The 17,990-nt window shown below is 47.3% G+C and overlaps 1 protein-coding gene across 1 annotated transcript; it reads left to right on the plus strand.

Moving 5' to 3' along the window:
- Nucleotides 1-1,736: 1,736 nt before the first annotated feature.
- bmp10 (bone morphogenetic protein 10) lies at nucleotides 1,737-9,498 on the plus strand. Its single transcript, XM_035435726.1, has 2 exons — nucleotides 1,737-3,909; nucleotides 5,326-9,498. Exons 1-2 carry the CDS (start codon nucleotides 3,528-3,530, stop codon nucleotides 6,429-6,431), a joined length of 1,488 nt encoding a protein of 495 aa, XP_035291617.1. The 5' UTR covers nucleotides 1,737-3,527; the 3' UTR covers nucleotides 6,432-9,498.
- The last annotated feature ends 8,492 nt before the right edge of the window (nucleotides 9,499-17,990 follow it).

Raw genomic sequence — 17,990 nt, forward strand, 5'->3', positions numbered from 1 at the left:
TGGAACGTAATTATTTTTCAAATAACTGCATCTTGTTCTGTATTTGGTGATGTGTGCCCAAAAAATAAACACGTGAACCCATTTCTCCTGAAGCAGTAGCTGAGTCTTCCAAATTCCTTCTGTCAGCTTACTGTAAACATCATGGGACTGATGGGGTGATGGAAAAATTGAGTTATTTTCATCGTAATTTACGTTTTTTTGTTTGTTTGTTTTTGCTTCGTCTGCCACATTGATTTAGCACATTGTTTAGCTGCCATAAACTCACAAAATACAGTGAATTCCAGACAGCCACCTGCTTCCTGTCTGAAGTGTGGTTACAGAGAGAGTGCATTGGCAGTAGCCTCACTTAGTAAGCCTCACCTACAAAAAGAAACGCCAACATCCCCCCCCCCCCCTTTCTTACAGCCTGTTCTTACAGTGTAATGGTTAGGGGACTGGGCTTATAGCGTGGGGTTTGCTGGTTTGATTCAGAGTTGGGGCACTGCTATTGTACGGTTGTAGCAAGGTTCTGAAGCTGAAATGCTTCAGTGAAATATTCAGCTGCATGAAAGGATCATAAGTAAAGTGTATACGCTCTGTAAGTCATTCTGGATGAGCGTGTCTAAAGGCTAAAGGCCTAAATGTACGTCATGCTCGATGTGAACCTGTGAAAGTTATAGTTCCAAGCTGCACTGCTTAAACAGTAAAATGTTCAGTGTTAAATCAACTCTTACAGAGTACAGATGGTCCCTGTTATATACACTCTGTTAGAGTTGAATTAACGCTGGACATTTTACTGGGTACACATATCTGTACCGATCAAAAGAGGGTATCTTAATATGACCGGGAGGCAGAGGGAGTTTAGGGTCTCTGGGGGTGGGGGGGGGGGGGTTTCGGGGGTCAGAGCTGAGACAGTGGGTTACAGCTGATATGGGGTCATTCAGGGCACCAGAACGATGGCAGGAATGCCTTTAGATTGCTGGGGGCCCCTGTGTGCGTGTGTGTATGTGCGTGTGTGTGCATGCATGCATGTGTGTGTGTGTGTGTATTTGTGCGTGCGTGCGTATGTGTGTGTGTGTGTGCATGTATGTTTGTGTATATGTGTGTGCGTGTGTGTGTGCATGCATGTGTGTGTGCATTTTTGGTTGTGTGTGTGTGCGTGCGCGCGCGTGTGTGTGGGGACGGAGGCATTATCGCAGATTCCAGCGGTGTGCGAGGTGGCTTGTTAGAAAGAGCCGTTGCGTAAGCTCCTGTGGGAGAGATATCAGCAAGCCTGTCGAGCTTCAAACCCTGGGCTGAGTGACAGGGGAGGGATGGATTCCCGCGTCATCCGTTTCTCAGCCTTCAGGGTGTGCCCGGTGAGGTCAGGTCACGGCAGACAGTTCGGTACAAGCCTGCGCCAATGCTATCGAGCCCTCAGACCAGGAGTACCCCCCCAGTCCTGGTTCCCATACAGCTGCTAGGCCAGCCGGTCTTTGCTTGCACCCTAAATTCTGCTAACAGTTTAGATCCAAGAAGCCGGACGAGGTGAGTCGGCCGCTTTGAACGCTAGAACAACACAAACCTGCAGGCCCTGCGGCTCTGTGGTCCCCTGGCCTGGGCCCGTGCCCCAGATCATTACTAAACGACTGGAGAGTCACAGTGGAACTATGGAATTTATGCGTCAAACGCATTGAGGGAACAGTCAGGGCCGTCAAATAACAACTAGTCGGGCATCAATGGAAGGAGAAAGGGCGAGAAACGGGGCGGGAGACGGGCAGGGATGAGATGAGAGAGAGCGCTACGCGACCGCCTCTTTCCGTCCGCGCGGCCGCCTCTCACTGCGGCTCTGGCCTCAGGCCCGGCCGGCTAATTGGCTTTTCAACACCCTGCGGAGACGCGTGCGCGAGTCTCACAAGTCGACCGTTGCCGAGCGCCGGCCAATCGCCCGGTTCCAACAGCAGCCCCCCGCTGAAAATTTCCGTGCGGGCATTCCAATCTTTTCCGGAGCTACGCCGCCATATTAGGGCACTCGACATGGTGCGCCACCGTTATCGCCGGCGAGAAGAATTCCGGTGATGGAGGAACCCCTCGCCCACGGGACGGTAGGACAACGGACAATTCAAGAGCATCTCCTCGGAAGTCGCCGCTTTGGACCGTGCGTTTGAAACGGGGTTCAATTGAGGGCCGAGGTGACACATTGTCCGAGCTTTTAAGTGACATGAAAAAGTGATAAAGCAGTTTCCGACTGTTGGCTCTGTTGCAGTTCCTGTACCTGATCCTACCGCATGTGTAGTTTTCAGGCGGTTGAAATCTAAAGTTCTCTGCAACAAGCAGTTTACTTTTCTAAATTTCAAAGTGTATTTTTTTCTTAATCTTTGCAGAGAACATTTATTTTTACTTCATATTGGAAAATACATTTGAAGGGGTTATTAATCTAAATTAACATTATAATCCCTTCAAAAATTGTTTTATGAGCATACTGAAAACAAATATATCATTTTTTAAGCTTTTCACCAAAATTGTTAAAAAGTTGTTCCAATGTCTTCCCTCAAATGGCACAAAATGACAAAGTGATACATTCCAGCTTTTTAATCTATCAATACTCCGCCTCAGTTCATCTTTCACCACACCTCATTTCATTTCCATTTTATTATTAGGATTCTGTATGCACCAAACGCACTTCCCAGCGCAATCTGCATTCAGGACCCAGCAAGTGAGAGAGACTGAGGGGGTTATCTGAAAAACGGTCAATGAAGCAGGAACTCATCCTCCTAAATATGCAGTTTATGAAATAAATGAACAGGCCAACATGTTATTCTCTTCCTATCCCACCCATAAAGTACTATAAAAACCGTCAAACTCTCAAGAAAACTGCAGAACCCCGAATCGCAACGATGTTTACAAAGACCTCATTAGGGAAAGGGTCCTGATAAGAACACACATAGGGACACCACACACACACACACACACACACACAGAAAAAAATGCAGAGCTTCCCATTTCATAGATAAGGGAGCAAAAGAAAGAAAGAGAGAAGGAGAGAGAGAGAGAAAGAAAAAAGTCAAAACAGGAGTAAAGAGATGCCGCAGTGGGACCGGATCGAGCCGCACTCGCGCCGCGGACGTAAACTTTGAGGGGAAAAAAGAGGACGAGAAGCGTGCGTCGGACAAAAAGGGTCCAATAAAAGGACCGAGCCAAAGGTTGGGGACAGTCACAAGTCACAACACAAGCGAGAGGAGGGCAGCAGCACTGACAAACCTGTCAGTACGGAGGGGTTGACAAATCTCGCCAGCCTCTCGTACCCTGTCACAAGACCCACAAGGACTCACCTTGCTTTTTAAAAAAAAAAAAACATTTCACAACAAATCGCAAGAAGGAGAAGCGAAGAGAGGAGCCCAGGAGAGGAGACTGAAGATATTTTTTTTGTGTTTTTTTGGGTGGAAAATTTATATGATTTTTTGTGCATCTATTATTTTAACAAATATCATTTCCATTGGTTGGATACCCGCGCCTGCAGATTACAGTGCATATTGCCGAAAAGGACCCAGGAACCCAACTCTTTCCTCATGACAATGGCTGTTGCCACGGTGATGACCTTCATCCCCCTTCTCCCTCTTCTCCTGCTGTGGCCCCGTTCTGGCCAGGGGAGCCCCATTCTGTCCCCGGAGGAGCCCCGTCTCGCTCCGGGCCTGGGGAACGGGCACGGGGGCTTCGTGGACCCCTCGCTCCTGGAGCAGGACGGCGAGCTGGACATGCAGAACCTTCTGGAAACCCTGCGAGGCCAGTTCCTCCGCACCTTCAACCTGACGGGTCTGGGGCCCCCTCCGCAGCCCAACGGGGGTCCCCGGGCGGAGCCGCCCGAGTACATGATGGAGCTCTACAACCGTTTCGCCAACGACCACACCGCCATGCCGGCCGCCAACATCGTCCGGAGCTTCAAGAATGAAGGTAACCCCGCCAGACCCACCCACGACTGTCCACTTCATGTTCCTTACTGTGCTCTTGCAGGGGTCTTCCACCCTGGTCCTAGGGAGCCAATGGGCATGCTGGTTTTTATCTTTTCACCTTTAAAGCAACGCAATTTTCTTTCACAAAGTTCTCGTAATTTCATAATGCTTTGTGAGGACTTCAAAATCCACTGCATTGCTCAATTGCTTCAGATATTCTGGAGGGTGAATTATTGCAGCGATGAGCAAGAATATACTAGAATACAGCTTGGGAGGTGTTATAAAATACCTCCCAATTAAATGTAGAAACTACAGTGAAAATGGCGGAGGGTTAGTTTGCCATGCAGGTGGTGCAGAAGTATGCACCATACAATGAAGACCCATTCCATTCCACTTCAGTCAATTCAATAAATGAAATTAATTAATAATGATCTATGGGAATTTTATCAATTAACTGAGTGAATTTAAATCAATCAAATTGACTGAAATTTTGAAAAACAAAAGCCAACAAATTATTATGATTCTTCTGTATTTATCACTTATTCGACTTCTACGGCATCTTAAAAATCCTTCATCCACAAATGATTTTCTTATCCAGGAATACATTTTTCTTTTTTTTTTAAACACCATTATCCAGGCTGTTTTCTTATCGAGTTAGACTAATTCATATCAAAAGAATAGTTTTCTAACCTCAGATCTGCATTTTTAGACACTTTATTAACAATAATGTTTTAAATGCTGTTAATACTGAAATACAAATAATTAGCGCAAGTGCTCACAACTTGCAACACCTAACCAAAGTCTACTCCAGACTGTCTGTATGTTATATTTTATTATTTATAATTATCAGGAATAATAAATACTTTCTAACTAGGGCCCTATGAAATTTAAGGCAGTGAAAATGTTATGGACCATGAAATCAGCTTATTCTCATGAAATTGGGCTCCTCCCATGTAAATTATCATTTGCCATGAAATACCAAGAGGTGCAGCATTTGCCAACTGCATGTACTGAAGCTTAGAAAATGAAAGCTTAGAAAAAGTTTCAGTGAACCTGGTTGGACCCTGATCATTACTGTAATATGCCCATAATCATACTTAAATACTGGGCACACATACCAGCGTGTGTATGAAGTGTAATTGTGCACAAATACAGTATGCAAATACAGACCACCCAATTACATGCAAGTATGCACTGAAAGTAAAGACCATGCAGAATGGTAACGTGTGATGGGTTGGTTACTATGTATAATCCATGCAAGTAAAGACCATGCAGAACAGTAACGTGTGATGGGTTGGTTACTATGAATAATCCATGCAAGTGGAGACCATGCAGTAAGGTAACGTGTGATTGCTTGGTTGCTATGGAGACCATGCAGTAAGGTAACGTATGATTGGTCGGTTGCTTCTTCCTGCAGACACTTCTCCTGACAGCGTCGGCAGCGGTGGTGTGAGGAAGCACCCGCTGCTGTTCAACGTGTCGATCCCGCACCACGAGCGAGTCACCTCCGCCGAGCTGCGCCTGTACACCCTGGTCCAGCGAGACCGGCACATCTACGCCGGCGTGGACCGCAGGGTGACCGTGTTCGAGGTCCAGGGGGGGCAGAGCGCCGGGAGAACGGGGGACGAGATGAGAGACGAGAGCGACAGGATGAGAGGAGGCGAAGGAGGAGAGGAGGGCGGAGGAGGGGGGGAGGCCAGGCTGCTGGAGCTGGCCTCGCGGCGGGTCTACGGCACGGACAACGGCTGGGAGTCCTTCGACCTGACCGCCGCCGTCCACCGCTGGCGCAAGTCAGAGTACGGCACCACCCACAGGCTGGAGGTCCACATCGCCAGCCTCACCGGCGAGGAGGAGGAGTCAGAGGCAGAGGGCGGGGCCGGGGCCGGGGCCGGGGCCTTGGGGGGCGACATGGAGATCGACGTGAGCCCCGAGGCCAAACACAAGCCCCTGATGATCGTGTTCTCCGACGACCAGAGCAGCGACCACCGCGGCGACAAGCGGGAGATCAACGAGATGATCGGGCACGAGACCGTGGGCGCGGGGCTCCAGGACAACCTGGACCTGGACCTCAACGGGCTCTGGGGCGACGGGGAGGGCAGGGGAAAGCGGGAGGGCGAGGCGGAGGAGGACGAAGAGGCGCTCATTCAGATGCGCTCCAACCTGATCTACGACACGGCCTCCAGGATTCGCCGCAACGCCAAGGCCAACCAGTGCAAGAAGACGTCCCTCTATGTGGAGTTCAAGGACATCGGCTGGGACTCCTGGATCCTGGCGCCCACCGGCTACGAGGCCTTCGAGTGCAACGGCGTCTGCAACTTCCCGCTGACCAAACACGTCACGCCCACCAAGCACGCCATCATCCAGACCCTGGTCAGCATGAAGAGTCCACAGAGGGTCTCCCAGGCCTGCTGCGTCCCCACCAAACTGGACCCCATCTCCCTCCTGTACATGGACGAGACCGGCGTGGTCACCTACAAGTACAAGTACGACGGCATGGTGGTCGCGGAATGCGGCTGTCGATAGTCCCGCCCTCCGGAGGGGGAGGAGCTTAGACTCTTGAAACAGTGATGAGGAGGACATTGGGAGTTTTTTTTTTTTTTAAAGTAGTATCAAAAAACAAAATACACAAAAGGGACTATAATCTGATGAACACCTTGCTGAAAGAAAGCCACCACTTCACAAGTTTAAAAAAAATAAAAATAATTTGCGCCAATCAGAAGGCTATAAAAATAACATAATTACCATAGAATATCACGGTCAAAGTATTACTTTCGTCCAGCTCCAACGTCTAAACTGGGCCTAAGGGGTAGAAAGTGGTAATGAGAGACTGGGAATCGATTCGAGAAATGTGTTTCTCTGGTATAGCAGGAAAGATGGAGGCAGGAGAGTGGGGAATGTATGCCAGTGGGTGAGGGTGCGAGTCCATGTGTATTTATGTAAAGTTGCTGTAGGTTCTTACTGCTTGTAAATGTGTATATTTTGTATTTCAGGAAAGAGAATATTTAATTATGATGTACAGTACAATATAATTAATATAAATCTGTGATCTGTGAAATGAAAAAAAAAAACAAAAAAAAAACAGAACAGGAAATCAGAATCAATGACGTGTAGTAACATTTTCTCTCTCACACACTCAGAACACACCCAACGAAATGTTTAAAAAATAAAAAGCCATCTAGCTCCTGAGTGAAATATCGGCTTACTCTATAGCAGGGGTGCTCAAAAAGGGCTAATCCATTTCAGGTTTTTATGCCAACTCAACTGCCAACTGCTCTCAATTATGTGAATTAGCTAAATGATCTACTTGACCTGACAAAGTTGTATGCCATGGCTGCTGACTGCAAATTTACCCTTTGGTAAAACATTTTTCTGTGGTCAGAGTAAAACATTTTGTTCTGTGGCTGGAGCAAAAACCAGCACCGAACTCTCCCTCCAGGAATCGGGAGTTGTGCACCCCTGCGTTACAGGCATAATTTCAGCACGGAGGTCCAGAATGTAGTGACCATGCATGTGATATACATGCATAGTTGGTCAGATCCAAAAGTTACATCAGCAGTATAGGGAGAAACAGACTGAGGAACATGAATAGCTTGTGACATCCAATTGTCATTTTCTCTTCAGTTTTTTTTATGTATGTATTTATTGTCTTGACAGAGCCAGTACTGCACATGCAATGTACAGAGCTAGTAGGCCTCTGTCTGGGTTATCTACAGACCACAGCCAATGTGTTAAGTTGGTGAATCAGAGGGACTGGAGAAAGTTTGCGGTTTTAAGGACTGATATCTGATTGGATCAGGAGACTGACTCTGTGGGCTGTGGTGTCTCTTTTCCTGAACTGTAACGGAAAGTGAGTTTTCGGGGCGAGAGAATTCTGGCTGTGCTTGCCAGGTTACTGTGGCCTCCTACGATGAGGATGAGAACAGAAGTACAGGAACCCCTTTAAGAGAGAGGCCATTGCTTTAGAGTAGATGTCCACCTTCAGATAGGCAACGTCCACCTCCTGCCTCAAAGTCCACCAGGGGCGGGTTAAATACTTTGGTTCCTGCATCTACAAGACTGTGACTTTGTCCTGTGACTTTAGTTTTGCATTCCCTGGAAAACTACGAGAACAGCTGTGGAAAGAGAGCTGTCGCCCTCCACCAAAAGTGTGAATTTCCACTCGCCAAATCTCCTCACGAGACAGGAATTTCCTGACACGCTGAAACGGACATCTCATCGCACAAAAACTCTGCCAGGACACAAAACATGGCAGCGTTAAAAGTGTTCACCGGACACGTCCGAGCTGGACGACCTGCGCGTTTCCACAAGCCTTCGCGATAATAAGCTTTCACAGGGTCCCGGAGGGCCGGACGCCGCTGCCGGGCCAGGGGCTGCAGAGCCCAGTGGAGCGACAGATTGGCTCTCCTCCACCGACACTGATTGCTTGATTCATTTCTTCCTCTCCTCTTATCATCGCTCCTTCGCTCGCCTCCCGCCCTCCCGACGTCCCAGCGAGTGGGGGGAGGGGCTGACAAAGACAAAAACCTCCCCAAGCTGGACTGCACCGCTTCTCTCCGGCTGAGTCCTCGATGCCCCCTCTCCTCCTCTCCCCTCTTGTGGGGGGGAGGGGGGGGGGGTTATCTCCCTCCGAGCCTCCCTGGGGAGTCACATGCCGTGCGACCTCCTCCCCCCTCTCCTTCACGCGGGACCGATAAGGAGGTGTTGAGACTGAGAAACATGCGCACCGTCGGCCCCGGAACGGACGCCATTCCCGAAAAGGGATGGGGGACGGAGGGGGAGGGCTTGTGCGTGTGTGATGGGGTGAGAGTGAGGGGTTGAGGAGGGCTGGGGTGGGGGTGCAGAGTGGGAGAGAAAGGCTGTCAAGATTCCTGGGTTTGAACAGCCACCGACTGTACTACTGGCTCCACTCACTGGCACATTGACCCTGCCCTCAACCTTCTGGGGCCCCCGAACACAAGTGCCTCTAACTCTCCACCTCCCTGTCCCTTGTCCCTTTTCCCCATCAATCCCAAACTATATGCTACTGTACTCTCTCTCTCTCTCTCTCTCTCTCTCTCTCTGGCTCTCTCACTCTCTCTCTGTCTACCTCTCTCCTCTATCCCTCCCTCTCTACCTTTACTTCTCTCTCCCTCCCCACTCTCTCTGTATCCTTCACTGTTTTGGAATAGCACCCCTCCTGCCCTTATCAATGCTCAGCTAAGAGGATAAGTGGTGGAAAAAAAATCCCACCAACCGCCCCCCCGCCCCCCCCACTCCCAGCCCTGTTTGGAGACTCAAGGACAAATAACTGTCAGAATTCCTTCGCTGATGTGTCTGCCCAGTCTGGAACTTTCTTAGGGACACAGTCACCCGTGAGCCTTGCCTTTCCCAAAAATCTGTACTCCACAAATACTCAAACTGAGCCGCCAACCCGTCTGTGCTGCTTCCGTTTATAGAACTCCTATTTATTTGATTAATTTATTGATTTTATTGTTCCAAAGAGGTGATGATGTAAAACAATATATATTGTGTATACATACCAAAATTATACTTTAGAAAAAAAAAACACAATGGAATTGTTTCTTTTATTTATAAAAAATGTTTTCATGCATTGTTCTGGTGATTGTTTTGGTTTTTGTTTTGTTTTTTGTTTGGAGCAATAATCAGTCAGCAAGTCATGCACATGGTTTATTCTCATACCTTAAACAACTTTTTTATTTTTTGTTGGTAACAGAAAATCAACAAAATTGGGGAAAGAGAATTTGTATTCAAGCTTGCAAGCTCTACAGATGCTTACATTTAAACTTCTTGTCGAATCACTTCAGAACAGAGGGGTCGGGTGTGTGCGTGTGTGTGTGTGTGTGCGTGTGTTTACGCTGGGGGGGGGGGTGGATGTGTGGGTGGGTCAGAATGCAAAGCTTTAAGTGATTATTGAGAACTAACAGCTCACAGGCTGCAGTTTACACATGTCAGACGAACAGAAAACCATGGGAAACTTACTGGAAGCTAATGAACACGGTGGGCAATCTGCCTCCCTGGCTGACGGACTACAGGCGCGCGGTTCGACAGCTGCTCCGGCTGACCCCCTCTGCCTTCCTGCACACTTCCACAAGCTTAACTTAAAAAAAATCGTACCGCATACCAAATTATTGGTATAGGGACAGCAGGCCTCCAAAGGGTTCTATCAAGCCAATTGTTGATAGGTGTGTGATGTCATAAACACCAGCTCCTTTCTATAATGCACAGTGTACATTTAAATAAAGGGAATGCGCTCCAATCTTTGTGTCAATATTATTATTATTATTATTATTATTATTAGTAGTAGTAGTAGTAGTAGTAGGAGGAGGAGTAGGAGTAGGAGTATTATTATTATTATTATTATTATCATCATTAATTATTTATTTTAGGAGTTTTTAAATCACAGCTGATTTTTTCATGAATAGCAAGAGCAGAGAGATCAGGGATGCCCAGCCATGGACCTGGAGAGCCACACAACCCACAAGCATTTGAGACCCAATAAATCATGTGACTTAAATTCATAAAATTGAACAATTAAGTGATGGGGGACAACAGAAGCCAACGGGCCCTGTGGCCCTCTAGAATTGGAGACCCCTGTTCTAGGGAAACATTCAAGTAGGCCCTAGCTGTAGCAGTTTCATCTAATTTAGTTTAACGGTCAGACTTCATTGTTAATTCAGCAGCTTCCCAGGTTTTCTCTAAATAGGTTTTCTCAGAAATAGTCCTGGAGAAGTATTTTGGGCTTAACTATATGGGAAATCCAAAAATGCAATGACAAAGGGTTCAAACAGGCACTCTAGCTAACGTTAGCGCCTGTAAGAACCTGGGTGTACGCACTAATTTAGCTACACTAATATTTGCTGATATAGCACTTCCGAAACTTTTCTGATTTCTCGGACCGATGGTACATATAGACAGAAAAGAAGGCAGGACTCACAAATTGGAAAAATATATAATATAAAATATAAGGGTCTACTTTGTAAAAACAAGACAATTAGGCTAGGCTATCTTGGCCGTCATCATCGCCACAATCTAACTGATGGTGCGAAAGGAACTGCGAGCCGGCTCAGTCCGGCTGTCGCCATGGAGACCATGCCAAGCACAACAGATCGGCAAATACGCTGCCAGACACGGGGCGATCAAGTGTGAGAGTGATCCGTGTCGGTGTCGGCACCCTCTTCGAGCAGACGCTCTTGACGCCCGCGTCAAGGAGGGCCACTTGTTGAGAAGCAGGAACACGAGAAAGCTATTTGCTCTGCCGGGCAGTATGCCACTGGTAAGACTTGGGCAGGGACATTTCTCGCCCAACAGCACGCCAATAGCAACGCGCTGTCAGGTAAATAAAAAATAAACAGCGATGCCCACAGTCCAGACTGTTCGTCAAAGGTGGAATGTGCAGACCAAAAATTGATATGTCGAACCAGGACATACCGATACAATGGATAAATGAATGTAGCCCAATTACACTTACGGAATGGTCTCTGAACCAGTGGCTTTTCCTTTTTTGGAGGCAAAGATGTGAGAACTACCCATCTTCACTGCAGTACGTAGCCAAACTGCAATACCAAACTAGGAAGAATACACTCAGACGAGGCATTACATTTTGCTATATATTTGGCCTGGTGGTGGCGCTAGAGGGAAGATTGTGTGGTCACCAAAATCAGGAGGTTTCTTTCTCTTGGGAACATGAAGGTGCACAGCAAATTTAATGGCAATCCGGCCATTATATTCCAGTGATGGTAAGTAAAAAAGTACATTTACACTATACTTTAGTAGGACCTAGGCGACTTTGTACTTTTGCTGAGTATAAACAATATTAGCAACTTTCACTTTCTACTGGTAAATGGTAAATGGACTGCATTCATATAGCGCTTTTATCCAAAGCGCTTTACAATTGATGCCTCTCATTCGCCAGAGCAGTTGCGGATTAGGTGCCTTGCTCAAGGACACTTCGACACGCCCAGGGCGGGGTTTGGTTTGAACCGACAACCCTCCGACTGCGAGACAATCGGTCTTACCTCCTGAGCTATGTCGCCCCCATTCTACTCCACTACATCGATAAATAAATAATGTACTTTTTACTGAAATACATTTCTATTGACAACTGTCGTTACTTGTTACATTTCCTACGTCTAATCGTCAGCCGAATGTATAACGTGGTGAAAACATGGACGGTCATTCCCCCCACCCACCCCCTTGAAAAATTATTTGGTGACTGATAAAGGGTGATACCGCCATCTACAGGGAATTGTATTATTAGACGAGAAGTCGTTCCGGTAGGACTTAATTGAGATCGTGTGCCATCATGTGCACCAACTGTATATGGTGTACACTGACTTGACTTGCATGGCATGTACGCGGCACAGCGCCAATTTTGCTAGCGAATCTCATTCTGTGCCAGTTTAGCAGCTAAAGGTCACTGTAGCTATATGCTAAAGTCAGTAGCCAGAGACTTTGAAATGGCAGAAGCGGAAATGGCCGCTAGGAGCGACGACGAACCTACCATTTCCAATGCCAGTGTACTGACGACCACCAATGGCCTTATTTAAAAGAAATGTTTACCTTTGTTGGCGTGCAAAACGACTCAAACAAGATGTAGAGGTTAATTTGTTTGCCACAACCCAGGGAAATAAGTGCCGTCAAATCTGAGGAAGCACATCGAGGTAAGCTAAATAACACTGGCTACAGCAACTGCTTTTCAAACCAAGATGAACTTAGCTAGCTAGTTTGCTGTTATTATTAGCCAAGCAGGAAAGTGTTTACTGCTGCTATCTCTATCTGTAGCCATGAAAATATTGTAAAATTGAGATTTCCTTTGGATTTGCTACAAAACATTATTAAACTAATTAGAATTAAAGTTAGTCTAGTGATTGCCTTTAACGTGCCGCACATGCATTGATGACCGAAAGGTTTTTTAAACTAGTAACAGTAGCGCAAAAATTGACTAGCTAAAGGTTGCGACGACACCTGGCAATCTCAAGTAACATTAGCTAGCTGGTTAACATAAGTTTGCGTGGACTCAATAAAGGAATAAAACATAATGTTGCTACAACCCGCATTACCTTGTTGGAGGGCACATGAAGAGTGAATGTGCAGTCAGTGGCTTGGGTCAGACACTCATGACAGTCATTCCAGTGCATTAGCTATGATGAGTTTGTCTTGTTAAATGTTTATCATTGAGTTTAGATAATTTCCTTTTTGACTCCCCTCACAAGAAACTAGGAAGCGAAGTTTACTTTTATCAGGTATACTTACGTTTACAATACAAGGTAGCCAGGACATTGGGGAACCCCCTACTCTCTGCAGTGAGTGTCATGGGGTCTTTAATGACCGCAGTGAGTCCGGACTTCGGTTTAACGTCTCATCTGACCGTGTGGGATAATAATGTACTTGTTTATGTTCACTTGCTGACCTGTCGGAACCGTTGACATTTCCGACAACGAGGAAACAAAAATGTTCGGCGTAATAAATGCAGTCAGGAAATCCGTTAGCTGCCTATCCCAGTGTTCTGTCACTGAGGGCGACCGGCCGTTACTATATGTGGACACGGACTGGGTGCAAGGACCTCCGCCAACTGCAGAAGGTCAGAAGGCCGTCGTACGAGACTCAGAACTGAGGCTCGCTAATTGAATATTTACACAACCATTGAAATGTCTGGCCATTGTCAGTCTGCCCTAATGTCCACCAGCGATGTTGAAAAGGGAAGTTATTACAGTATTTGTTATGATCCGAAGCAAAATACTTCCAGCCCGGCCAGCGGGGGCTTGCGTTTGTTTGTCTCCTCATTACTCATTCTCCAGTGGCAACACTGCATTCATGTTGTGATAATATCCCTTTTGAATCATTCAGTGTTTTTAGGCCTCTGGTGTTTGTGCAAAAAAATAAATACAACCAAGCAGCACTTACTTTTGAGAAGCATTCAAAAGTGCAATAAATCATTTAGTGCACATAGTATGTGTGTGTGTGTGGGTGTTTTTGTGTGTATGTGCACAATGAATGCGTGTGTGTGTGCGTGTCTCTGTGCAAGAATGTGTGTGTATGTGCACGTGTGTTTCTGAATGTTTGTGTGTGTGCATGTGTGTGTGCAAGAATGTGTGTGTATGTGCACGTGTGTTTCTGAAGGTGTGTGTATGTGTGTGTGCACATGTTAATTGGAGACCCACGTCAGAGCAGGAGGGCTGCCACCCCCCCACCCCAATGCCCTCCTGCTCTGACGTGAGTCTGTAATGAACCCCTTAGCCGCACCCATGGCATCACAAGACTCTTTATCACTCCATAATCTCAGCAGTGCCCCCACCCAGCCCCTCACCCCCGCCCCCGCCCCCGCATCCCCACCTCCTGGGCCTGCCTGCACAGGTCCTGAGAGAGAACACTCAGTGATGTGATCACATATCTGAGCCTCGCATTCGCTGTTCCGTACAGTCTACCAGGTGCACATGCAGCCAGTGCTCTCCCTCCATGCAAGCGAACAGCGTTTGAACTTCCGCACGCATTGTATCTCTAACCCTCGCACATGGGCCAATGAGGCCCCTTTTTGATTCTCTCCATGTGGAAAAATTCTATTCCCCTAGCGCTAGAGACAAAAATGAAAAATTCCTGTGGTTATGGACCATAAATATAACAAAAGGTTCCTTTTTATCCTCTGAATACAGTGTAAGATGTCCCACGTCCTCTGCATTACTCCACTCAAATGTATCACATTACCTGTTTTTCTGTTTCTTGTGCTGAAAAGTTTGTGTGCATTTAGTCCTTCAGAAAAAATATCACCTCTACAAATGTAAGCAATATTTTTACAATATGTGACTATATAATATGTACAATATAATATACGGTGCACTCCAGAATGCACTTTGTTACTTTTGCTATGCACACTACATGGCCAAAAGTATGTGGACACCCAACATCCAACATCTAATCCAAAATTATAAGCATTAATATGGAGTTTGTCCACCCTTTGCTGCTATAACAACCTCCACTGGAAATTGCATTTGGAGTCAGAGGCATACACCATCAGGACCAGGACCAGAGAAATGACCATGCCTGAAAAACAAGTAATCTGTAAGCTAAGAGAACAGAAGGGTTCATTAAGAAGAATAGCACAGAAACTTGGTATATCCAAGTACAGGAGCTTGGAAAGTTTTGAAAAAGAAAGAAACCACTGGTGGACTGGTTTATGACAGTCAGACAAATCCGAAGACATCACCAGTACATTTTACATTACAGGCATTTGGCAGACGCTCTTATCAAGAGCGACGTACAACAAAGTGTATAACCTTAACCAGGAACAAGTCTGTTGAAAACCCTAGAGGGAAGTACAGTTCCACGTTAACCAACCACTTATTCAGTGATATTAGTGACATGTAAACAAAAGAAATACGCCAATGGACGGCGATTGACAAGTCCAGCACTGCTGTCTTTGTACTTCAGACAGCAAAAGCGCAGAGAACGACCATGTAGTTTAACTTGGACCCTGTAGGTTAATCTGATTAACACAAACAAAAACAGCAACAAAGCAGTCTATGCAAATAATACAAGCAATAGTTCAGTAGGCACGTGTGCAATAACTAAGTCAACTAAGATAAACAGCTTACCTACCTACAGCCCTAAGATTACATAGTCAACTAGAGACTACAGGGAGGGAGGGAGGGATGGGGAGAGTTGCAGCCTGAAGAGGTGAGTCTTCAGTTGACGCTTGAAGGTGGTCAGGGTCTCAGCTGTTCTGACCTCCACAGGAAGGTCATTCCACCATCGTGGAGCCAGAACAGACTGGAGACGTGACCGGGAAGCACAATTGCGAAGAGGGGGAGGTGCCAGGTGTCCTGAGGTAGCAGAACGGAGGGGTCTGGCTGGCATGTAGGGTTTGAAGATCTTGTGGCGGTATGCTGGGGCTGATCCCTTGACTGCCTGGTATGCTAGGACCAATGTTTTGAATTTTATGTGAGCCATAACGGGCAGCCAGTGGAGGGTAGTGAGCAGGGGGGTGACGTAGGAGTGTCTGGGGAGGTTGAAGACCAGATGAGCTGCTGCATTCTGAATGAGTTGCAGGGGTCTGATGGCAGATGCCGGTAGGCCAGCCAGAAGAGAGTTGCAATTGTCCAGGCGGGATAGTACCATTGCTTGGACCAGGAGCTGGGTTGAGTAGGTGGTGAGAAAGGGGCGGATTCTCCGGATGTTGTACATGAAGAATCTACACGCCCGGCTTACCGCTGCGATGTTGGAGAGGGATAGCCTGTTGTCCATCACCACTCCGAGATTCTTGGCACAGGGTGATGACTTCATTAAGGTGTCCCCTAGGGAGGGGAGAGGTTAGAGCAAGAATAAAGATTAGCTCCGTCTTACCTGGTTTGAGCTTCAGGTGGCGATTGTCCATCCAGCTCTGGATGTCCCTCAGGCAAGCAGAGATGCAGGCAGGGACCTGTGTGTCCGATGGGGAGAAGGAGAGAAAGAGTTGTGTGTCGTCAGCACAGCAGTGATAAGACAAGCCATGGGCAGAGATTACAGGGCCAAGGGATCTGGTGTATAAGGAGAAGAGAAGGGGACTGAGGACTGAGCCCTGGGGAACTCCCGTGGCAAGGGGGCAGGGTGGCGATACTCTACCAGCCCAGGCAACCTGGAAGGAGCGATCGGAGAGATAGGACTCAATCCAGTCAAGGTCTGTGCTGCAGATCCCTGTTGCTGCCAGGGAGGACAGGAGGATGGAGTGCTCAACAGTGTAGAAAGCAGCTGAGAGATCTAGCAGAATCAGGACAGAGAGGAAGGCTGCTCATGCGGCATGAAGTGACTCACTGACAGAGAGGAGTGCGGTCTCTGTCGAGTGGCCAGGCCTGAAGCTGGACTGGTGGTGGTCGAGCAGGTTATTCTGAGAGAAGAAAGCAGAAACTTGGTTTGATGCAGCTCATTTGAAAAGCGTTTTGGATAGAAAAGGAAGGAGAGATACCGGCCGGTAGTTCTGGATGACAGAGTGGACTTCTTCAGCAGCGGGGTGATGCGGGCCCTCTTGAAGGATGAGGGGAAACATCCAAAAGATAGGGAGGAGTTCACACGGGAGGTGACAAATGGGAGGATATTTGGTGCGATTGCCTGGAGAAGAGATGAGGGGATAGGGTCGAGAGCACAGGTGGTAGGGTGGTGGGAGAGCAGGAGCTGGGAAACACCAGAGTCTGTGAGGGGAGAGATTGTGGAGAAACAGGGGGAGGGCGCAGAGGGGGCGAAGGGGGCAGAGGGCGCAGAGGGGGCGGAGGGCACAGAGGGCGCAGAGGGCGTAGAGGGGACAAAGGAGCTGCTGATGTCTGCAATCTTCTCATCAAAGAATACTGTGAAGTCATCTGCAGTGAAGGAGGACAGATGTCGGGGTGGAGGCATGCTGAGGAGAGAGCAGTCTCCAGAGGGCAGGAGAGAAAAGTACAGTATCACAAGCCACCGTACACAGTCGACATTGAGAGTGTCAAAAGTTACACTGCAAGATGCAAACCTCTCATCAGCAAGAATCGAAAGGTCAGATTAAAATTTGCCAAAAAAATACAGAAGAGGAGCCAGAAGAGCTCTGGAACAAAGCTTTATGGACAGATGGGACCAAAATAAATGTTTACCAAAGCGATGGAAAGCCAAAAGCTTGAAAAAGGGAAGGTTTGACGTACGGAGGAAGTAGTGTCATTGCTCGGGCGTGCATGGCTGCTTCTGGAACAGGCTTACTCATCTTCATTGAATTTGTAATGGAGGATGGCAGCAGTAGTATGAATTCAGAAATGTATGGGCGCGTTTTGCCCGGCTATGTACAAAGAAATTCCTCCAGCCTGATCGGGCTGGTGCTAGACAATGACCCCAAACACGCTGTCTACACAACCGACGCTTTCATAAATGGGAGAAAATAGAAAGTTTTGGACTGGCCAAGTTAGTCACGTGACTAAATTTCAAACCAGCATGTAGTTCACTTGCTGAAAACGAGACTGAAGACAGAAACCCCCCAAAACAAAGATCGACTGAAACTGGCTGCAGTGAAGATACCAAACATTTTGTGATGCCAAAGGACACAGTCTTGATGCAGTTACTGTATTGCATTTAAGGGCTACGAAACCAAATATGAAA

Source organism: Anguilla anguilla, chromosome 10, assembly GCF_013347855.1.
Source record: "Anguilla anguilla isolate fAngAng1 chromosome 10, fAngAng1.pri, whole genome shotgun sequence".
NCBI lineage: Eukaryota > Metazoa > Chordata > Actinopteri > Anguilliformes > Anguillidae > Anguilla > Anguilla anguilla.

Coding starts and splice junctions, on each gene's coding strand:
- bmp10 (XM_035435726.1), top strand. CDS start 3,528: ATGACAATGGCTGTTGCCACGGTGATGACCTTCATCCCCCTTCTCCCT. Junction 3,910..5,325: donor CCGGAGCTTCAAGAATGAAG/GTAACCCCGCCA, acceptor TTCTTCCTGCAG/ACACTTCTCCTGACAGCGTC.